The sequence below is a fragment of the Diabrotica virgifera genome, chromosome 8 (assembly GCF_917563875.1).
Source record: "Diabrotica virgifera virgifera chromosome 8, PGI_DIABVI_V3a".
Lineage (NCBI taxonomy): Eukaryota > Metazoa > Arthropoda > Insecta > Coleoptera > Chrysomelidae > Diabrotica > Diabrotica virgifera.
In genome coordinates this window covers 43884774-43908673 of record NC_065450.1, presented here as the reverse complement: position 1 = coordinate 43908673, position 23900 = coordinate 43884774, and the positions used below count along the sequence as shown (strand labels likewise).

The window sequence follows — 23900 nt, the reverse complement described above, 5'->3', positions numbered from 1 at the left end:
TATGGCTGTTTTATATAATTTTCTCTTCAACTTCATTGGAATTTTCCTGTCACACAGCACACCACTCGCTTCCTTCCACTTCATCAATCCAGCCCTAATTCTACAGCATGCATCTCCATCTATTTCTTCATTACTCTGTAATACCGATCCCAGGTACTTAAAACTATTACTTTTTACAATCAGTTCACCATCCAAAGGTACCATTTTATTTGTAGTAACTCTATCTTTAAATGAGCATTCCAAATACTCTGTCTTTGTCCTACTATGTTTTAAACCTTTTTCCTCGAGAGCTTGTCTCCACTGTTCCAGTTTTTGTTCTAAGTCTCTTTCACTATTTCCTACTAACACGACATCATCAGCATACACTAAGCACCATGGAATGTTACCCTGTAGTTTCGCTGTTATCTGATCCAAAACTAATGAGAATAAATTCGGACTAAGCACCGAGCCTTAATACAATCCTACTTTCACATGAAATTTATCAGTCTCTCCCACACCTGTCCTAACACTAGTCGTTATTCCCTCATACATATCTCTCACAATCTTTACATATTCACCAGGGACTCCTTTCTTATTGAGTGCCCACCACAGAATCTCTCGAGGAACTCTATCATATGCTTTCTCAAGATCAATGAATACCATATGAGTGTTTGTTTCTTTACTCCTGTATTTTTCCATCAACTGCCTTATAATGAAAATTGCATCTCTTGTTGATCTGCCCTGCATAAAGCCAAACTGATTCTCGGATATTTCGGTCTCTTCACGTATCCGTCTATCAATTACTCTTTCCCACATTTTCATGGTGTGGCTATGCAGTTTTATAGCCCTGTAGTTTGTACATTGTTGTATATCTCCCTTGTTTTTGTAGACAGGTAGTAGTATACTGCTTCTCCATTCGTCTGGCATTTGTCCAACTTCCATAATTCTATTAAATAAACCTGCTAGTCACCTTGTTCCTGTCTCTCCCAATGCTCTCCATACTTCCCCAGGAATATCATCTGGTCCTACCGCTTTTCCTTTCTTTATTTTTTGAAGCGCTTGAGCCACTTCCTCGTTTGTTATTTTGGTGACCATTGTTGACTCTGTTAACTCCACAGGCTGTCTGTCACAGGCTACTACAAATAAAATGGTATCTTTGGATGGTGAAATGATTGTGAAAAGCAATAGTTTTAAGTACCTAGAATCGGTATTACAGAGTAATGGAGAAATAGATGGAGATGCATGCAGTAGAATTAGGGCTGAATGGATGAAGTGGAAAGAAGCGAGTGGTGTGTTGTGTGACAGAAAAATTCCAATGAAGCTGAATTTCTATAAAACAGCCATAAGACCGGCTATGATGTACGGAACTGAATGTTGGGCAGTGAAAAAGAAAGAGGAACAACGAATGCATGTGGCGGAAATGTGAATGCTTAGATGGATGAGTGGAGTGACAAAGAAGGATAAAATTAGAAATGAGTATATTAGGGGAAGTCTAGGTGTGGCACCAATTGATGCCAAAATGAGAGAGCATAGGTTAAGATGGTTTGGTCATGTTCAACGTCGAGACGTTAATCACCCAATACGAAGAATAGCTGAAGTGCAGATTCCTGGAAGGAGTAGGAGAAGAAGACCAAAGAAGACCTGGGGGGAGGCGATAAGGCAGGACATGTTGGTAAAGGGGATTAACATTGATATGACCCAAGATAGAATTGTGTGGAAAAATGCAATTAGGGAAGCCGACCCCGCATAGGGATAAGGCAAAGAGAATGATGATGATAGAACAATTTGGTGTTGGAGGATAACTTTCACTTTGGATGTCTGGGTTTGGGTCTGGTTATACCATATTATACAAACCAAAGCAAATATTTATAGTCCAGAAAGCCACTGCGCATCCGCTAGGAAAATATTCCGATTCGGATTGTTTGCACATTCTTACTCAAAAAGGTCCCCTTTTAACAAATTTGCATGTTGCCAGGACCAAAAGTGGGTCAAAAATTTTTAAACGTTTTTTTTTGTTTTTTTCCTAAAATTATTTTTTTTGCATGGAAAAAAGTTTTTTTAGGTTTTTTGGATCATTCCACAGAAAAGGTCTTTAGTGACTTTTCTCTAAGGTTGATAGTTTTTGACATATAAGCGATTAAAAATTGAAAAATTGCGAAATCGGCCATTTTTAACCCTCAAAAACTGTGTGAAAAACTGAAAATTTGAATGTTGCCAAGGTAGATAGATATTCTTTAAACATCTATTGATCAAATCCCGAAGAGTTTTTTGCAATACAATATTCAAAACTCCTTTGTTTTTTAATTGCTAATCAAGCGTGCGCGACACTATTTTCCACCGTTGCATGTTGCATGTGTATACAGTATGGTGCAAAGGAAAGGAATAAATTCGTTATTTCGTAAACCGGTGACTTTAAGGAAAAATCCCAAACAGGTCGATTTTTATTTTTAAGTTATGATATTGTGGCATATATGGTATACTCGTGACGTCATCCATCTGGGCGTGATGACGTAATCGATGATTTTTTAAATGAGAATAAGGTCGTGTGCTAGCTCATTTGAAAGGTTCTTCAATTCTCTATTCAGTAATATAAACATTTACATAATTATTTATACAGGGTGTCCTGTATATTGTCCTGAAAATTTTTTGGACACCCTGTATAAATAATTACGTAAATGTTTATATTACTGAATAGAGAATTAAAGAACCTTTTAAATAAACTAGCACACGACCCCTATTCTCATTTAAAAAAATCATCGATTACGTCATCACGCCCAGATGGATGACGTCACTAGTATACCAGATATGCCACAATATCATAACTTATCGACCTGTTTCGGTATTTTTCCTTAAAGTCGCCGGTTTACGAAATAACAAATTTATTCCTTTCTTTTGTATTTACCATACTGTATACACATGCAACATGCAACAGTGGAAAATAGTGTCGCGCACGCTTGATTAGCATTAAAAAACAAAGGAGTTCTGAATATTATATTGCGAAAAACTCTTCTGAAATTCATCAATTGATGTTTAAAGAATATCTACCTACCTTGGCAACATTCAAATTTTCAGTTTTACACATAGTTTTTGAGGGTTAAAAATTAAATGAGGATTAAAAAAGGTTTAATCGCTTATATGTCAAAAACTATCAACTTTAGAGAAAAGTCACTAAAGAGCTTTTCTATTTGCAATGATCCAAAAACCCTAAAAAAACTTTGTTCCATGCAAAAAAAATAATTTTAGGAAAAAAACAAAAAAAAAACGTTTAAAAAATTTTTGACTCACTTTTGGTCCTGGCAACATGCAAATTTGTTAAAAGGGGTCCTTTTTGAGTAAGATTGTGCAAAAAATCCGAATCGGAATATTTTTCCTAGCGGATGCGCAGTGGCTTTCTGGACTATTATCACATTTAAAGAATTTTAGTGAAAATATATTTATCAAAAACATATTTTCCTTACCATAAAATGCCAGTAATGTTAATACTTCTAGAATGGCTGTTATCAGGATGAGATTTCCAACGATGTAGTGATCTAGTAGATGAACGATGTCAAAGTCTTCTTTAAGTAATATGGCGCATCCGAAGATAAATCCAGAAGCACTTAAAAGAATACTGGCTTGCCACCAACTCAGTCTTGCTCTACTTCCGACAGTTATGGCTTTCAGTAATGTGTACGTCATTGTTGCCTAAAATAATAATTATTCAAAAGAATTCGCCGTGAAACAATATCAAGAGACGTATTATATTTCAGTTTATTCAGAGAGTGCCATAAACACCCTTACTAGTTTAATTCTTATTAGAAATAATATCAGAGAGTGTACATATGGATATATCTGAACAAACTGAAATAAACCGAGCCTCCTAGTATTGAATCACCACAAAATAATTCGATATGGATGCCGTAGCAACATCTGCCTAAAACAATGAACGAAAGACGTCAACATGTAAAAATAGAGATAATCAGATATACAAAATGTAGATAAACAAATAAAATTTAAAACTAAGCAGACGAAACAAGAATGGTTAAAAGAACAGTGCGCAGAAATAGAAGAATACCAGAAAAGCCATGATAGTTTTGTCAGACATAAAAAATTAAAGAATTAACTCACAACAGAAAAAGAAAACCGGGAATACTGAAATATACAAATAAGAAACTTGTGTCTCGAAACGAAAAATTAAAGAGATGGACAGAATACATCAATGACATGTTCAAAGGCAATAGAACAGAGCGGATGGAAGTAAAAGTAGAAAGATGATGTTATTTAAAGATATTTAAAGAGGAAACTAAAATGGCATAAAAAAGCAAAAATGCTAAAGCAGTAGGTCCAGGCAAAATATGAAACCTTGAACATTATATGAGCCTTGTTTAACACAGTGTACAAAATAGGAAAAATACCGACACAACGAATACTCTCGATCTTTTGTGCTATCCCTAAAAATACAAACGCTAAAAACTGCAGTGAATACAAAACTATATCATTAATAAGTCATGTTCTCAAATTTCTTGAACATAATTAATGGTCGTATAAATAAAAACATTGAAGAAGGAATAGATGATAGCCTGTTTGGGTTCAGAAACGGACTAAAAATTAAATAGCTCATAGATGCATGGATATGAATGTGGATGTGTATATTTGTTACGTTAATTTTGAAAAAGCATTTGACAAAGTAGACAGTCTAAAAAAACATAATAAAAGGGACTTATAACATAGATAAAAGGGACTTAAGGGACACACCTTTACTGGAACCAAAGAGCACAAATTGTAATAAACTTACGTGCATAGAAATCGGCCCACTTAAAAATTTGGTCATTTTTGATGTCTCATATTTCCTAAACCTGTTAGCCGATTTAAGCGATTTTTTGAACATGTTATAGCCTGATTCTTTAACAATACCAATGTAATAATATTGTTGCTAAACAGGTAAATTTTCATTGTATACCGGGTGTACAAATCAAACTGTGTTTTTTCTCAAATTTTGAATCACCCTGTGGAATATTCTAGCATTTATAAAATACTGAAATTAAAACCCAACTATAGCATCAGGTTTTCTTAACATTCTGCTTTTTGATTCATTCGTTTGTGTTGGATAATAAAAAAGTTAGATACTTTAACAACTAGACATGTTCTTCATCAAAACACGGTGTTTTTAAATAAGTGCGACAAACTTTAAGGGGTAATTCTGCATGAAAAACTAATAACAGTTGGCTTTATAATCGTATGTCCGCAAATGTTTCGTTTCTGAGATACGGGATGTCGAATTTTTTTTTACAAACTGACGATTTATTTATTGCTTTAAAACCAGTTGAGATATGCAAATTAAATTTGGTAGGTTTTAAGAGCTAGTTATTGCGGATTTTTTGACATAAAATTAAGAATTTTATATTCACCATTAGCGTGCATACGGGTAATATGATCGGTCATATTACACGTATGAGCGCTAATGGTGAATATTAAATTCTTAATTGTATGTCAAAAAATGTGCAATAACTACGTCTTAAAACCCACCAAATTTCATTGGCATATCTCTACCAATTTTAAAGCAATAAAATAAATCGTCAGTTTGTAAGAAAAAAATCAACATCCCGTATCTCGGAAACGAAACATTTGCGGACATACGTTTATAAAGCCAACTGTCATTATTTTTTCATGCAGAATTATCCCTTAAAGTTTGTCGCACTTATTTAGAAACACCGTGTATTGATGAAGAACATAACATGTTCTCAAACTGTGTTTTTTTCTGAAAGTTCGCACCACCCCGTGGAATATTCTAGCATTTATAAAATACTGAAACTAGAACCCAACTATAGCCTCAGAATGTTGAGAAAACCTGAGGCTATAGTTGGGTTCTAGTTTCATCAACATTCTGTTTTTTTGATCAAAAAAACAGAATGTTGAGAAAACCTGAGGCTATAGTTGGGTTCTAGTTTCAGTATTTCATAAATGCTAGAATATTCCACAGGGTGATGCGAACTTTGAGAAAAAATACAGTTTGATTGGTACACCCGGTATACAATGAAAATTTAACTGTTTAGCAACAATATTATTACAGTGGTATTGTTAAAGAATCAGGCTATAAAATTTTTAAGTGGGCCAATTTCTATGCACGTAAGTTTAGATAACGAACCCAGTCCAGAAATTAAACTCAGGAGAGGAGCTAGGCAGGGATGTATTATGTCTCCATTACTATTCAGTGTATACAGTCGGAAAAATGAAAGAATACCCATGAACGAACATATAAAACACGCTGTATTTTCCTTTCACCGTGTCACAAAGAAAATTGTTCAGTGCAAGTACATGTAACAATAATTATTACATGTACTTGCGCTGGCCAATTTTTTGTGTGACACGGTGACAGGAAAATACAGCGTGTTTTATAAGTTCGTTCATGGTATTCTTTCATTTTTCCGACTGTAGGTATAATGAATCTATTTTTGAAGAAGCATTACTTTCTGAACGTGAACGAATAACAATTAACGGAATAATTATTAGCAACAGAAGATATGCAGATGACACCGTGATTATGGCAAGCTCTACTGAACAAATCCAACTACTTACTACTAAACAAAACTAACAGTTTGGGTGAAAAATATGGACTAAAAATGAATACGAAAAAGACTAAAAATATTATATTATAATAACTAAGAAAACAAATAATAAACAAACGACCATAGATTTGGGAAATGTACCGATAGAAAGGGTTGATGCATACAAATATCTGGGAACCTGGATTTCCGAAAATAATAATCAAACAATAGAGATAAGGGTCAGGATAGAAACGAAAAGAAATGCGTTTGTAAAAATAAAAACAATTTTCTGCAATAAAGACCTTAGTTTGGAACTGAGAGTTATGTGTTTTCGATACTAAAATATGGACTTGAAAGCAGGACCTTGAAGCAAGAACACATAAGGCATATACAGGGAAAGATAAAAGGAGGAAGGGTGTCATGGTAGAAAAAATTTAAGGGATTGGTTTAAATGCAATTCCAAATAACTCTTCAGAGCAGCGGTAGATAGAGTAAAGATAGTGATGATGATATCCAAACTCCGATTCGAAGACCGCACTTAAAAAAGAAGAAGATACTTTACTAAAGATAACATTTAAATTAAATTAATAGATAAAAATCCACAAGGAAAAAGTTTTCTTGTAGTTGGCTGTATACCATATAATACAAAAAACGAATAAAATCCTTTATAAAAGGTATATATTTAAAATCCCTAAAAAGGGCTACATCACAGAACTAGTTTTCGATTGGTTGACCAATCATAATCAGTGCTTACGTGATCTAACATGCTAACCACCAAAGTATAATATTACAAAAATATGTGGGTAAAAACCCTTTAAAAGTAATCCGTCAAGGAAACATTGAAGAAATATGCGAACTTAAGCATGTATGTTTAAAATATTCCATGTACTACGCTCTAGGTACCATCTGAGCTCTGATTCAACTTGTTCACATGTTTACTATCAAAGCCTAAAGATATAAGTAAATAGTCATATGTTACCTTGAGCTTACAATTAATAAAGTTGAGCTTGCTATAATGGTTACAGATCTCCTTTTGAAAAATTTTCAGTTGAAAGGTGTTCTTTAAGTTGACTGGAACATTTCTTTGTGTCGAATCAGAGCTCAGATGGTACCTAGAGTGTAGTACATGGAATATTTTAAACATCCATGCGTAAGTTCGCATATTTCTTCAATGTTTTTTTGACGGATTACTTTTACAGAGTTTTTACCCACATATTTTTGTAATATTATATTTTGGTGGTTAGTATGTTAGATCACGTAAGCACTGATGATGATTGGTCAACCAATCGAAAACTAGTTCTGTGATGTAGCCCTTTTTAGGGATTTTAAATATATACCTTTTATAAACGATTTGATAATGGTGTAAAAAAGGTAATAGCTGTGGTAAAAAAGAACAACGCCTTTTCAAATGAAATACAGATTGAGAGGGGCTTCAGACAGGGCTGTGTCCTGTCTCCTACTTTGTTCAATTTGTATTCAGAGGAAATAATCCAGGAAGCACTAGAAGACCTAACCACGGGAATAAAAGTAAATGGCCGACCAATCAATAATATACGGTTTGCCGACGACACTATTTTATTAGCCGAATGTCTTGAGGATTTACAACAAATGGTTGACAGAGTGGTAGAAGTCAGCCAAGAAAACGGACTGTCCCTAAACACAAAAAAGACACAATTTATGGTAATCACAAAAGCTCAACAGCGCCAAGAAAGCATAACAATACATGGAGAACAAATTAAAAAGGTTGAAAAATATAAATATTTGGGTACAATAATTAATGAAACTAATGAGTACACAGAAGAGATTAAAACAAGAATAGGACAGGCAAGAAATGCTTTCAACAAACTGAAAAAAGTACTCTGTAGCAGGGGCATTACAATTTCTTTACAGATAAGACTTCTGAGATGCTACGTGTTCTCCATATTATTCTATGGGTTGGAGGCTTGGACATTAAAGAAGGATATTTCGGGCAGATTAGAAGCCTTCGAGTTATGGGCCTACAGAAGAATATTAAGAATAAGTTGGGTGGATAGAGTCACGAATATCGAGGTGTTGAGAAGAATGGGAAAAGATAAAGAGGTTTTAAATACAATTAAAGTCAGAAAACTGCAATATCTGGGACATGTTATGAGGGGCGAGCGTTATAACTTGTTACAATTAATAATACAAGGAAGAATACAGGGTAGAAGGAGTCGCGGAAGAAGACGCATCTCCTGGTTAAACAATTTGAGAGCTTGGTTTAATTGCACTTCTGCTGATCTCTTTAGAGCAGCGGTATCGAAAGTGCGAATTGCCGTGATGGTTTCCAACCTTCTTAGAGGAGATGGCACATGAAGAAGAAGAAGAAAGGATTTGATTCGTTTTTTTTTAATAGATAAAACTTACCATAGTTATAAATCCAGATAATATAAATAAACTAAATATAACAATTATCCATACTTTTTTATCAGTGGCAGTGCTCGCACTTCCAATATCGTAAATGACAGAGACTAGCATCAGTTCTGCTATGTCATCCTTATTTGCTGTTATATTTACATTTGTGTGACGTGCTAAAGATTGGGAGATAATAGTCGAACCAATACCAAAAATGATATTTATCGTACAATATCCAATAGCAGTCCTAAAACAAAAAAAGATATAGTTTATTTCACGGATTTTGTCCGAGGAGTGAAATGAGTGATGAGTAGGGGAGATCCGGCTAATGGTGCATGTCGGGTAATTGTGCGCATCATTGTTTCTAATCGCTTACTTAATAAAATTGTAAAAACTATATTGTCGCGTCATCTATTAGCAATTGCCAGATCTATCCCACATAAACGAACGTCAGGAGATACTTTACCGGTTGGCAGTTATCGTTTTCGCGTGGTATATTATTGTTTGTGTGTCTGAAAAATAAGCGGTAAGTTTTTTTCTTGATAGAAATATTGTTTAAAAAATACACGTTATTTATTTACCATTTACCATACACTGGTATAGTTGGTTTCGCCCGATTCTTTTTTGTTTTTGTCCAATTTTGTATTATGTGGTGAAGTGGAAGGTTGTCTAATGGTGCGCATTGCTTACCATTAGCAGAAAAAGTATAATAATACAAGAAATAATTATGCCTCAGTTTCAAGTACATCCAGCAGCAGCAATTTGGAAAATCTAAGTCCGCTTCCGAAGCCACCGAAACAAAAAAGAATTGCCGAAAAAAGAAAACAAAAATTCCGCCTAACGTTTCGCGCAACAGAAACGCGTAACAGATAAAAATTTGAGAGGGAAATTTAAAGAAGAAATAAAAGGCATGTTTAAAAAAGCGTCAAAATGGACAAAGGGGTAAAGACAAAAAGAGAAAACCACGAAATTGAAAAAAACTACAAAAAGGAATATTTTTGAAGACGAAAGAGGATTTTTAGAAAGTGCGATAATGATGAGTTGGACGATCTTGTGTGAGAAGAAAATGACTTTGTGTATTATGTGGTGATTGTAGAAAAAAGACGACGTTTGGAACGTGTACGATATGTTATCAAAATGGGCTCATAACATGTGTGCAGGAGAGGATAGTCCAGAAGGGTATATTCGTGATTTATGCGATATATTTTTTAAATATACATATCTGTAACTTGGTTTCTTATCTTTTTCCGTATATTTGCTAGTCGCTTTAATAATTATGTTCAATACACTACATTTTCGAATGCCATTTTTAAGTTCTATTATTGCGCACAGTTATCCGACATATGCGCACCATTAGCCGAATAGGTCGGGTAATTGTGAGCGTTACAGTAATTGGAAATTTCGCCTCTCGCTGTTCTACTGTTCAACCATTCATTGAATGCGGTCTCTACCAATATGCCTAGACCCTTGAAGTATATTTTCAAAAAAGTTAGAAACTGAAATGTTTCAAGTTTTTGGAATATTTTGAATTTTCCTTAGGTGCGCCCCAATAGCCGACTCTCCCCTATACGATTTTTTTAATAAGAACTGCATTACTTACCAAAATGGATTGACTTTATTGTAAATTATTCCTGCATTTGTAACAAATGATCCGAAGCCAACAGTGGATGAGAAAAATACTTGAATAGCTGCATAATACCATACCTTAAAAGAAATGTATATACATTAATATGCATACTTATTTAATAAGTGGTGTGGTTAAGTTTCCAGCACAGGTAGAAAGTAATAAAATGTTAATCTATTGTACATTTAATCATTATACCTGTTCTTCAGTATGCTTACCTCTTGAAACTTAACGACACCACTTAAATACAAATGACCTTGTAAAGGATTAAGATTAAAACTGCAATAACTTAATGGCAACTGTACCGGGTGTCCCAATAAGAATGGCTCTCGGCCATATCTCAGCAACCGTTTATAGTACAGCTTTGAGAAAAATATATTTATAACAAAAGTTGCCTCGGGAAAAGCCTGGAAATTATTTTCATAATTGTAGGTCCACCGCTATAGGGCGTAATTAAATATTAAAAATTTAAAAATCAAAATTCTACAAAATTTACCTAATGAAAGGGCACTGGAAATCCAATCATCGTATTATTTATAAAATTCTGCGCATATTTGATTTCACAAGTTTAAGTCTATCTTTGCAAATAAGAGGTGGGGGTGAGTGGGAACCTTCTTATGAAAAAATGGCTGTAAGTCCGGTTCTGCTAAATCGAATTTTGCATACTTGATCTTGTTTTACAAAACAAGTAAACACTGTATTACAAAATTAGGCCAAATTAGAAACATAATACCGAAAACCGCATGTCGATACCTTTTTTCTATCTCGAGATATCTTACGAAACGTGTAAAATTTAAACAACTGTTAATGCCACCGGTAAACGAAGTTAAGGAAAAGTAGTGTGCTATGGAAAAAACAAATAAACATTTTCCAGATGTAAACGTATATAACTAATTAAAACAACACTAAGACAAACAACACAATCAAATGTTTCATTAGTCAAATTTTGTAAAATTTTGATTTTTTAATTTTTGATATTCAATTACGCCCTCTAATGGTGGACTTACAATTATGAAAATAATTTCCAGGCTTTTCCCGAGGCAACTTTTGTTATATGTAAATATTTTTTTCTTAAAGCTGTACTATAAACACATTTTCAAGAGTAAAAAAAAGTTAAACGTAAGTGTCAAAGTTGTGGATACACCGTCGTAAGAAAAAATAATTCCAAGGAAGCGATACAATTTTTAATAAAAATATAGTTTCTAAAAATGTTTGTAAAATTGTATGCAAACATTAATTAAATAATTATTCCCAAATTAAAATGAGTTGTTACGAATGAATGAATCAATGATTTGAAAGCATTTTAATGTTCCATGTATGTTTCATTCTTGTATTATGATCTGCATTTTTCACATGCTATGATACTTCCAAACAGTGCCGGATTAAGAATCCTGAGGCCCCTAGGCAACCCAAGCTATGAGAGGCCCCTTAAGAAACCTAGGTTTCTCCGTTTTTAATAATTTTTATTTTTGAAAATGTCCGTTTGCCTGTTGCGAAATAACCCAAAATGACTGTGAAGCAGGAATAAATTGTTTTCCCTGCAAGTTTGAAGCTGGGCTATAAAATATTTGAACTGTTCTAGTTCATTTTCAAGTTCAGATTCAATATCATCAGGATAGTTTTCATGTAGTTTTGAGGCAAACAGTTGCCATAAAGTCATCGAAATGTAAACTCAATTTTTTGCATCCCACATGTTGGGAATTTAAATACCTTACCTTAGGGCATTATTCCTGTTGCCTTTTGCCCATCACAAGGCATTTTAAGTAAATATACATCTGTAAAGCATACATCTTATATTTGAAGGGTTATGACCCCTATATTTCTTTGGTGGCTCAGCTAGCATCTAGACTGTCTTACACTGATGATGATTTTGTAATAAAATCGAAAACGTTTTGTTCTGATGTAGCCCTTTAGATATTTTAATAAATTTTATACCTTTTACAAAGGATTTATTCCAATTTTTGTGATTGATGGTATACAGCCAACTACAGGAAAACTTTTCTTTCCTTGTGGATAAAAAATTAACTTATTACACCTCTTAAAATATTTTTTTTTAATTATTTTACATGAAAAATCGAATTATTATAAAATAAAAAAAATGGATCATTTTTACAGTAACCTCGAAAGTATGTATTAAGTGTTAAAGGTTAAAAACAGGTGCATTAAATGGTTAACCTATTGACAGCCAACAACGGCGGGGTTCTCGCGTTTTGAAAAACTTGTTTATATGCCTACAACGCGGTTCCCGCTTTCTTCATATCATTCATCTTATGGGTCTATTTTGCTGGCATATGGAGATTAACCCCTTATTGTGGGTGGCACTCAAAAGGTTAAGGCACTTTTTTACCCTTTTTTACTTTTTTTCACTCTAACCATAAATAGCCCTTTTAAGTGCAGCAAATGACTAAAGAACTTTACAGATAGCTATAGGACATAGGACGTAGAAAAAAATACTTACGTTTGCACTTTCCAGTAAACTCCAGTCGGCTTTGGTATAAAAGTATATCAATTCAGACTCATACATCACTGATTTCACAAAGAGCGCTATGAGACATGCTAAAGTTGGGAAAATTAATAAAACTAGTGATCTGATAAAGCTTTTTGTCTTGCTTATTGTCCTAAAATAAAACAACATTAATTATTATAAGAAGTAAGAACATATCGTTGCAAAGTGATTAACACAAAAGAATAAGTTCTTAATGGATTTTAACAATTACTTATTTATTTTCTGTCAAATATAAATCTCCATTTAAGACACATGTGGGGATGATTATTTAATTATTCACTTCTTTCTCATTTTATTCTGCAGTGAACGAGTGGTTACCCAAGCTGTCTTCATAGTCTTCTCTGCAGCCTATGATATCGTCAACCAACAAAAATTACTAACCAGGACACAGACTTCATTAAAGACTCGTTATCTTATAAGCATGATCAAGAATATGTTACAGAACTAAACCAAAGGGAGACAGCAGAAGATCGGTTTGTCTCAAGGTAGTCTCCTATCTCCTTTACTATACAGTGCTAGTTAAAAGTTCGTACCCCCTCCTCGTATCTTTTGAACGGTAATACCTATAATAGTGAAATTTGGAGGGAGGAAATAAACCATTGACATTGACATATTAAGCGTAGACACGGCATACTCACCAAAAAAGCGTAATGCGGAAACAGCATGGAAACAGTCGATCGGTAGTCTATCTATCTCTTTTAACTAAGCGATCCCGCGCACGTGACACAAAGATGGCTAGACCACTCAATCCTGTGTCGGCAATACACCTCGATGCATTGAGTGGCATATGACTAGCCCGGTCTATCCTTAACATGTCTCTGAAATAAACGGACGTAAGCTTCTTAACTAGTCATAACAGGTGACGTAATAGTGGCAGATGACGTTACAGAGCCAATGTGACCGATAATTTTAAATGGGAACTTATGGCAAGTGATACCTCATTTGAAAGGTATTCAAAATACCAATTGAGTCATACTAATTTTTTTGGGTTTCAGTTGATTTTGATTTTGGTGAATAAATTAAATAAATATAATATTGTAGTTTCGCATTTAATTATTAAAAATATCTGCCTATGGTTTTTTGTCAAAAAAGACGTTTTTAAATTCTCTAGTAGTTTTTACGCCAACGTCAACCTTTTTGACAAGTAATCATATGCGGAATTTTGAATTTTTATTAATTAAATGTGAAACTACAATTTTATATTTACTTCATTTTTAAACGCTTTTATTTAGTTCAATAGATTGCGTCAAATCTTTGGATGTTAATTTGACTACCTTTTCTTCCATGCAAATGAATGAACATTTGCAGACATATGCATTCGCGGGAACAATACACGAATACACAACAGAAAATTTTTGTTTATGTTTATTAATTGTTTAAATAAAAAAAAACGATTTTAATGGAAAAAGGCCTAAATTCTCTTGTTTTTTACAATGTAGAAACTTGAAACTTTTATGGATTGTAGCTAATGATATAACCTATACATAATTTCACTTTTTACGTTAATTATTTACGTTATGCGTCATAAATAAACAATAAAGTTTTAAATTTTGTACACTCATATATTTATTTATACAGTACGCTGCAAATGAAAGGAATAAATTCGTTATTTCGTAAAAAGGCGACTTTAAGGAAAAGTCCCGAAAGAAGTCGATTTTTATTTTTAAATTACGATATTTTGGCATATATGTCATACTAGTGACGTCATCCATCTGGGCGCGATGACGTAATCGATGATTTTTTAAATGAGAATAGGGGACATGCGATAGCTCATTTGAAAGTTCATTCAATTCTTTATTCAGTAATATAAAAATTTATATAATTATTTGTACAGGGTGTCCAAAAATAATTTTTTAATTAAATTATTTGACAAAAAAGAAGAATGTATGTAATTTATTTAACTCAGAATACATTTTACAGTTGCCCGTAAACAGAAAAAAATGTGTATTTCAGAAATAAACATTGCTTTTCGATTAAATTAAATATTCAAGCCAGCTCCCGCCAGCCACCTGCCTCTTGGAAGTTTTAACATTCAATTTAAGCGAAAAGCAATGATTATTTGTGATACAAACATTTTTGTCTGATTTCTGACAGCAGTAAAATGTATTTTAATTTAAATTTAATAAGTTACACACATTCTTCTTTTTTTAAACGCTTTTCAATAGTTTGCGTTCAATAGTTTGCGTCAAATCTTCAGGGGTTAATTTGCCTGCCTTTTCTTCAATGCAAATGAATGAAAATTTGCAGACATATGCATTCGCGGGAACAATACACGAATAGTCAATAAAAAAAATTTGTTTATGTTTAATAATTGTTTAAATAAAAAAAACCATTTTAATGGAAAATGCTTAAATTCTCTTGTTTTTTATAATGTAGAAATTTGAAATTTTTACGGATTGTAGCTAATGATATGAACTATACATAATTTCAGTTTTTACGTTAATTGTTTACGTTATGCTTCACAAATAAACAATGAAGTTTCAAATTTTTTGCCGATTCCGACTACTTTCTATGTTTATACATTATATGTTTTATATACATATTTTAATAAACATGACGATATATTTTAATGTTTGAAAAGTGTAAAGACTAAAAAGTAAAAAATAAATAAATATGAAAAAAAATTTTTTAGGAAACGCTTTTCTTTAGTTCCGTGTGACAATTAAGAATATTAAAAAATCAACTAAAAAGCAAAAAATAAAAAAAATTGAAAAAATCCAACACATTCGTCAAAGAAAAGCGTGGCGCGTATTCATCGAATAAACGGTTTTCGCCCCACGCTTTTCTTTGACGAATGTGCTGGATTTTTTCAATTTTTTTTTATTTTTTGCTTTTTAGTTAATTTTTTAATATTCTTAATTGTCACACGGAACTAAAGAAAAGCGTTTCCTAAAAAATTTTTTTTACATATTTATTTATTATTAATCAAAATTAGCTTAAACTCAAACAAGATTAGTATGACTGAATAGGTATTTCCAATACCTTTCAAACGAGGTACCACTTGCCATAAGGTCCTATTTAAAATTATCTGTAACAGTGGCGCTGTAAAGTCATCTGTCATAATTACGTCACCTATCATGACTAGTTAAGAAGCTTACGTCCGTTTATTTCCTCCCTCCAAATTTTACTATTATAGGTATAACCGTTCAAAATATACGAGGGGATACGGACTTTTGACTAGCACCATGATACTATAAATAACAGTGACATATTATTTATAGTATCATGACTAGCACTGTTAATGTTTGCAACAATGACCAGCCCACTGTGCCACCCACAAGAAGATATATTTATGCAGATAACACAAAAGTTTGCATGAGATGAATAATCGTATGATCACAGATCACAGGCTGTTAGCCAAGAATTGTTACTGGTTGTTTGAAACCTATTCCTGTTTAGTATCTATACACTTGCTGACATAGCATCACCTCATGTAAGAAGAAAAATGGCCACTGAAATAGAGAGCTTCACTTCCTTTCGATGATACTTGTAGATTTCATCATTTACTGTCATTTGGTCCTTATCTTGTATTGGTGTAATACACCCCCAACGATGGGTGTAATGTACTTATGATATGATTCGTTAATGATAATGTTGAATATATACTTACAGTAGGGCAGTTATTGCCCATATGGCAAATAATATCGAAGCGAATATCCCAAACCAATAAGGGTCTTCAAAGGCTGACTTTAAAAATGTGGACCTAGAAACAAACCATAATAAATAATTAAAAAAAAAACGAATTAGTTCTTCAATTACCTTAAACATTTTTGTCCGTCTTTGCCATAATGTGAGTATCCATCCTGAAAATTTGAAAACGGTCAATAGCGTCAAATAGGTCAAAATTGAATAGCTGTCAATATCATTAAATATACAAAGAGAAGCAAGGAAAAATGTATATCGTGTCCTTTAGTATTTAATGTTTAATCCAAACGAGGTTCTATTGAAACGTTCAAATAGAAAAATAACTTAAAAATGAATAAACTTTCAATTTCAAACAAATTTTCAATTTGACTGAACCAGAATAACCCCCGGCGTGCAGTCACGAATTGCAACGAACGAAATGGTAGGGATGCCATAGCGACATCTGCTAGAAAAAAGTTTAAGTTTTTAATCTAATAGCACATAAAACAATATTAAAAATATCATTTTATATCCTACCAGATCAAAAACATTGGAACCATTCTCTGGTAACACCTCCGAAGCTTCTAAAAATGCAAGCCATAACGGATGCTGAAAAGGGAAAATGAGGGAATTTTACAATTTATAATTCACGTCCCATCTGCTCAGCGTGGTAATGTTCCAATGAGAATAGATCCCCCTTACTCCTATTAGAGTAAAAATGAAAATTAAAAATGAATAAACATTTTCAATTTTGTTGCAACACGAAACTACAGCCGTATTATATTTTAATTCAATCAGAGAGCATTGCAAGCGCCCCTACCGGCTTCAAGACTTATTAGTCTTTCATCAGGAAGAACATATACAGCTCTCACTGATTGAACCAGAATAACCCCCGGCGTGCAGTTACGAATTGCAATGAACAAAATAATAGGGATGCCTTAGCGACATCGGTTAGAAAAAAGTTTAAGTTTTTAATCTAATAGCACATAAAATAATATTGAAAATACCATTTTTTATACAGAAAAATAACTATTTTTAAAGTAACTTGTATTGGGATACACTGCATCTCAGTAATAATCTTATTAAGACAAATTCTTTTAATAATTAAATGTCTTTGGTAAAACAAATATGTTTGTTTATAATAAATACGATTGACCTATATTACCACATCAATGTGTCGATTTTCGATACAAGGTCAGTTTGAAATAACAATTAGTATTCGTTATTTATAATCTAGTCGATTCAGCACTTTTACTAAACACTCTCACTTTTATTTATACCAAATAGTAAACAGGGGAATCCACTTGGAGTTCTACTTTCATGGCGAAAAGATTAGTCATTGGTATTTGAGATCCCAACGAGTAAACATCACAGTTACTAAATAATATACCACCAGCTCTTTACCGTAGTTACTTCAACGTACCAATAAATGAATCTACAGCGAGTATTGTTACTTTATCAACCCTTATGGTAGGGGGTAACCACCCCTCAATTATCTGAGATGGTTCAGATAAACAGGAACCATCATAAATTGAACGTTTTGTAATTGCTTTATCAGTACCTATACACGTCATTTAGTGATAGATTCTTTAGTCTTTTAGCAATATAGAGCAGAACGAGTAATGGAATTATGAAAATTTTTTGGAATATGATTTTGTCGACTCAAATGTTTTCAAAATGTTGTCTTTTTTGTTAGATATCCCGATTAGTTTGGATATTCAATTTTTTTATTGTAAAATAGAAGAATTATTACTACTAAAACTATATATAAATTACAATTTAGACTATTTAGACCATATGGCCCGGCAGACCAGCGTACTCATTTCGATATGAGTAGTTTAACCACAGCAGTAGAACCACTCTCCGAAAAATTGGAAGTAAAGTCTGTAGTAGCGCATGGCGACCGCGTAATGTTCTTAGTCGCTTTTGCCCCACTCTCGCATTGCTAATTGCATAGGAACGTACGGATTTTAACAGGGAAAACCCGCATCCACCACTGGTGAATTACCAATTGCATACAGGCATACACGAATTGCGTACTGCCGGTATTACTTCTTGAGATCAAAGCGCCGACAGAGGAGTGATTTTACTGTGGAACCTCTATTGAAACAGTGTCCCTCATACTATTGAAACCTATAGGCTTCGTACAAATGCAGGCGGTTACGCCGCGATTTACCATTGTAAACGCTGGTAAACTCGCGGTTGCATATGTACGATGATAAGCGGTTGCATTTGTTTCTATGTAACTCAAACCGCGTCGGCTGGGTTTTTCAGATATACCGCGACATCGACGTTGGCAAACCGCTCTCATATGGACTTAACGTAAAGTCGTTAGGAAACCGGATAACACACACAATTTATAGTTTCCCAGAAGAAATTTTTCCAACAGGTTCAGGAAAGTTTTTGTGGTTTATGATTAGCTGTTCATAATTAATATAACTATATTCACTTGAAAGAAATGTAGCTTTTTAACACAAGGAATGCGTGATCAATTCATGCACACTCTCTAGAGGTGCTGAAAAGGTATCTACCTACTTGTTACAAAATCACGAATACTGTAACTGATTATCTACAAAAGCCTAACAAAAGTAACAAGTAGGGAGCAAGTAACGACAATTACCACCTCAATACCAAAATCCCTGGGACAAAAAACCCCCACAAATTAATAATCTCCACAAATAATCACCGGACAAATAATCCTCGGACAAAAATTCCCCACAAAAATCTCAGACAAATAATCCCCACAAATTTTTTTGGACAAAATATCACCATAAATATTCTGGACAAAAAATCCCCAAGAAATATTTGCTGCCGAATAGTTCTCTAAAAGTTTTCCCGTGAATGCAATCGACTCAGTTTTTTACAATAGGATCGACTCATGTTTTCCAGCCTCAGTGCATAAGAGTTATAGCAATCGACATGAAACAGCTTTTCTTTTCGGCATGAAAATAATGATAATTAAAATTTCGATTACCTAATTTCGAATTCCAATTCCATGCCGAAAACTTCAAATTTTACATGAAAAACATCTTATTGCTAATCATTATTTTCGTGCCGAAAAGCTGTTTTATGACGATTGCTGTAACTCGCATGCACTGAGGCTGAAAAACATTTGAGTCGATTGCATTCACAGGAAAACCTTTAGAGGACTATTCAGCAGCAAATATTTCTTGGGGATTTTTTGTCCGGAATTTTTTATGGGGATTTTTTTTCCGGATTTTTTTATGGGGATATTTTGTCCAAAAAATTTGTGGGGATTATTTGTCAGGAATTTTTTGTGGGGATTTTTTGTCCGTGGATTATTTGTCCGGGGATTATTTGTGGGGATTATTTGTACGGATTTCTTGTGGAAATTTTTTATCTGGGGATTTTTTGTCCAGTGATAATTTGTGGGTATTTTTTGTCTGGGATTATTTGTCCGGAGATTATTTGCCATAGCTTCCTTTTCACGTGTTCTGTGCATATGTACGTGTTGACAAGCTGCATTTCTCTCAAGTTTATTTTTATTTAAACTTACAACTTACCTCTGTAATTTTCACTCCACTGGAACATTCCGATAAAGGTATCGATCCTTTCGCAATCCAAATTACAAAATAGAGTGATATTCCCATATATAAAGGATAGTAAATACTTAGCATATAACCAGCCAAAAATTTTACATATCCAATTCCTAAAAAATTATCATTAAAATATTAATTATTATTTTATTATTAGTCATTGTAATTAGGCGATTGATTATGTATTTTAGAAAGGAACTACAACGTTAACGGGGTTTTATTGTTTTATATAGTCAATGGACCTCTAGATATGAAAAAACCGCGGAGGGCTACCATCCAAAGGGGTGACTTAGTCCCTAGGCACACGGCAAATTAGGGCGAGTTCTATGCATTTTTGGTACAAACACGTCTACAGGAAAATTGTTTCAGATTAAATTTGCTATCGAAACATCACACTTTAAAGTAAAAAATATTTTTTTTTTACAAAAATATATTCAAAAGAAAAGCAAGAAAAAAACACGATAGATAGCAATTTTGTTTTTTGCCCCATAACTATTTTCCACGGGGATATAGGTATAGACATTTCTTCATAGAAAAAAAAACTTTCATCCTTCCTCTTTAAATGGGTGTTTGGTAGAAGTCTCTATGATTTAGAGTTTCCAAAATATGATTTTTCAAAGTTTGCCACTCACAGCGATTTTGTCCCATTTTCCCTGTTACTTCTCAAACATTGTTCTGTAACTTTTTTCTACGTAGATTTAGGTATATAGGTACAATGTTATCTTTAATAGGAAGAACAGTAAATTGCCTCCAAAATGGTCTATTGTAGAAGGCTGCACGACTATTTTTAAGCAAGATAAAATGGTTGTTCAAAGTTTTATATTTCTAATGATTTTACGATTATTTTTTATTATTAACTTTATAAAAAAAGTTATTCTTTATAAAATGCTCTGCATAGTCTAAAACCTATGATTCCATCAGATATAAAATTCTATCTATAGTATACGAGGTATGTTAAAAAATATGAATTTCGCTAAAAAGTAAAGTACCTTAAAAAGTTTTATTAAGAAAAATTATTTGGAATTAAAAATTATGTTATAATATGCAATTATATTCTTCTAATTAAAAAAAGATTTAAATTAGCTTTTTTTATTCCACAATGTATACATATACCTAAATGTATATGAAAAACAATCAGAATGAATGAGAAATTTAAAAAATAATCATTAAAAATATCAAAAATCATTAAAAGTATAAAACCTTGAAAAAGCATTAACTCGCTTAAAAAAGCCGTACAAACTTATACAGTAGACCGTTTTTAAGAAAATTGACTTCTCTTTCTACTAAATGTACCATTGAATATACCTAGATATGAGCAGAAAAAAGTTACAGAACAATGTTTGCGAAATAATGGGGAAAATGGCCCAAAAATGCTGTGAGCGACAAATTTTGAAAAATCCTATTTCAGAAACTATAAATCCTAGAGACTTTTACTAAACTTCATTTTAAAGATGAAAGATGGGAGATATTTTTCGCTGTAGCTATACCTATACCTATATCTCCGTGGAAAAAAGTTATGGGACAAAAAACAAAATTGCTTTCTTTCGTGAATATTTCTTGCTTTTCTTTTCAATATATATTAGTAAAAAAATATTTTTGACTTTAAAATGTGATATTTCGATATCAAATTTAACCTGGAACAATTTTCCTGTAGACGTGTTTGTACCAAAAGTGCATAAAACTCAACCTAATTCACCCTGTACCTAGGGACTAATTCACCCCTTTCTCAAAAACGCACCCATTTAAATGGTAACACTCCGCGGTTTTTTCAAATAGATACATTGACCATATGAGACAATACAATTCCGTTAACGTTGTAGTTCCTTTTCGTTCTCTTATTTTGAATATAATCAATAGCCTAAATATAGAATATTTGATATAATAATATATTAAGTATGGAGAACGGTAAGGGTTTTATACCGATCGAAGACAATTGTTTGGAGGAGGAGCAGGGCGACGACTCCAATTATTGTCTGAGATCGGTTACCCTTAACGTTCGACATGCTTATAACGTTTTTTGCACGATTGATACCATTATAAATTATAAAATTAAACATTTTCGTCATATTGACTAGTTTCATTCATTTTATCAAGATAGATACTTTGGTTGTTAGGTAGTAACTAGGGTGCATAACAACAATGGAGAATTGAGTTTTTATTTAGTTGTCAATAATTTTAAGTACAATTTTGATTATTATAAATTAAAATATGAGCGAAAGTGAATTTGAAGAAATTGAACGGGCTTGGGAAGAAGGGTGTTCCGCAATTATTCCTGAAAAATCCAAAATCCGTTATCAAAATGCCTACCAAAGTTTTAAAAAATGGTGCGAAGGCAAGAATTTAAGAATCGAAGAAAAGACTCTATTGGCATATTTCGTTCAAAGACATATGCAGTTGAAAGCTCCTGGAAGCCTCTGGGCAGAATATTCAATGATTAAATCCACCGTTTTTCTTTATGATGGCATTGATATTTTCAAGTTTTCAACTTTGATCGCGTATTTGAAGAGAAAAAATGTTGGATACTACTAATGTATGCGATTCTGCAGGAGTTTCTGTTAGAAGTGAAACCACAGCCCAAACAAGTGGGATTTTATTAAATAATTTAAAAAATTGTACCATAAGTTTCAATATTAATAAATAATTCGTTAGTTTTCTTTATTCTTTCAAAAAATAAATTAAAATTAAGAGATTTTTTAACTCGACGGTAAGTGAATTACTTACCGTCGAGTTGGAGTACTTACCGTCGAGTTGGATTACTTACCGTCGAGTTGCTAGTAAATGTCACCTACTGACGTAAAATATGTCACGGTAAACAGTCAAAAATGATCAATCGTGCAAAAAAATTATTATATAAAATCAAGCTCTATAGTTTTAACACAGGTAATCTTCTTAATGGTTTTGATTGGACTGGAATTATCTTAACATATCAGACATCCAGTCCTCGAATCTGACATGATCAAGGAGATAATAGCAATTACCAGTCCTCCATACGGATCAGATACCTTAACTCTCACAAAAACATCAGTGGAAATATTGAGGACACAACGTACAATAGAGAGATCAATGCTTGGAATAAGGTTAAGAGATATACTAAGAAACGAGGAAGTTGCTAGACTAACTGGTGTGGAAAACATTATCGAACGTAGTACAAGGAAACAATGGAGGTGGACGAGGCATGTTGCAAGAATGAAAAACAATAGATGGACAAAAAAATTGCTTGAGTGGAGACCACGAGTAGACAAGTGAAGCCGAGGAAGACCCCAACGTGATGGACTGATAACCTCAAAAGAATTGTGACCAATTGGATAGCAGAGGCATAAAACAGAAGAAGATGGAAATATTTGGAGGAGGCCTATGTTCAACAATTGACAAACGGGGCTGATCGATGATGATAATCATATTAGAGGTCATATTGACGAATGACAAGATTGTTGTAATACTTCGGGGAAATAAGAAAAATTTAACAGTATTTTGGACTTCCAATAGCCAGATTTTTGACGAGTTTTTCCGTTAATGTAATGTATAGGTATACCTATAGTAAGAATATAAAAACGGATATACCGATTTTAATATTTGTTTTTTCTGATTCGTCACAACTCAAATAGCAGAACTAAATAGCAACTAAAATGTAAAAGTTTACTAAAAAAATAAACTTTATCTTAGGGGTAATTTTAGGAGTTGGTACCACAACTGTCAAGTCGGTCAAAACTACT

The 23900-nt window shown here is 33.1% G+C and overlaps 1 protein-coding gene across 2 annotated transcripts in view; it reads right to left on the bottom strand.

Annotated features, from left to right (window-relative positions):
* The window catches only part of LOC126889930 (sodium-dependent nutrient amino acid transporter 1-like), a 262186-nt gene that overhangs the window by 7684 nt on the left and 230602 nt on the right, over window positions 1-23900 (bottom strand). For both annotated transcript variants that reach the window (XM_050658672.1, XM_050658673.1), the window contains 7 exons: window positions 20155-20300; window positions 16766-16809; window positions 16617-16709; window positions 12959-13118; window positions 10477-10580; window positions 8889-9123; window positions 3438-3663 (listed from right to left, as the gene is read on the bottom strand). In XM_050658672.1, the coding sequence (XP_050514629.1) occupies window positions 3438-3663; window positions 8889-9123; window positions 10477-10580; window positions 12959-13118; window positions 16617-16709; window positions 16766-16809; window positions 20155-20300 (1008 nt within the window). The remainder of the gene's footprint in view (window positions 1-3437; window positions 3664-8888; window positions 9124-10476; window positions 10581-12958; window positions 13119-16616; window positions 16710-16765; window positions 16810-20154; window positions 20301-23900) is intronic.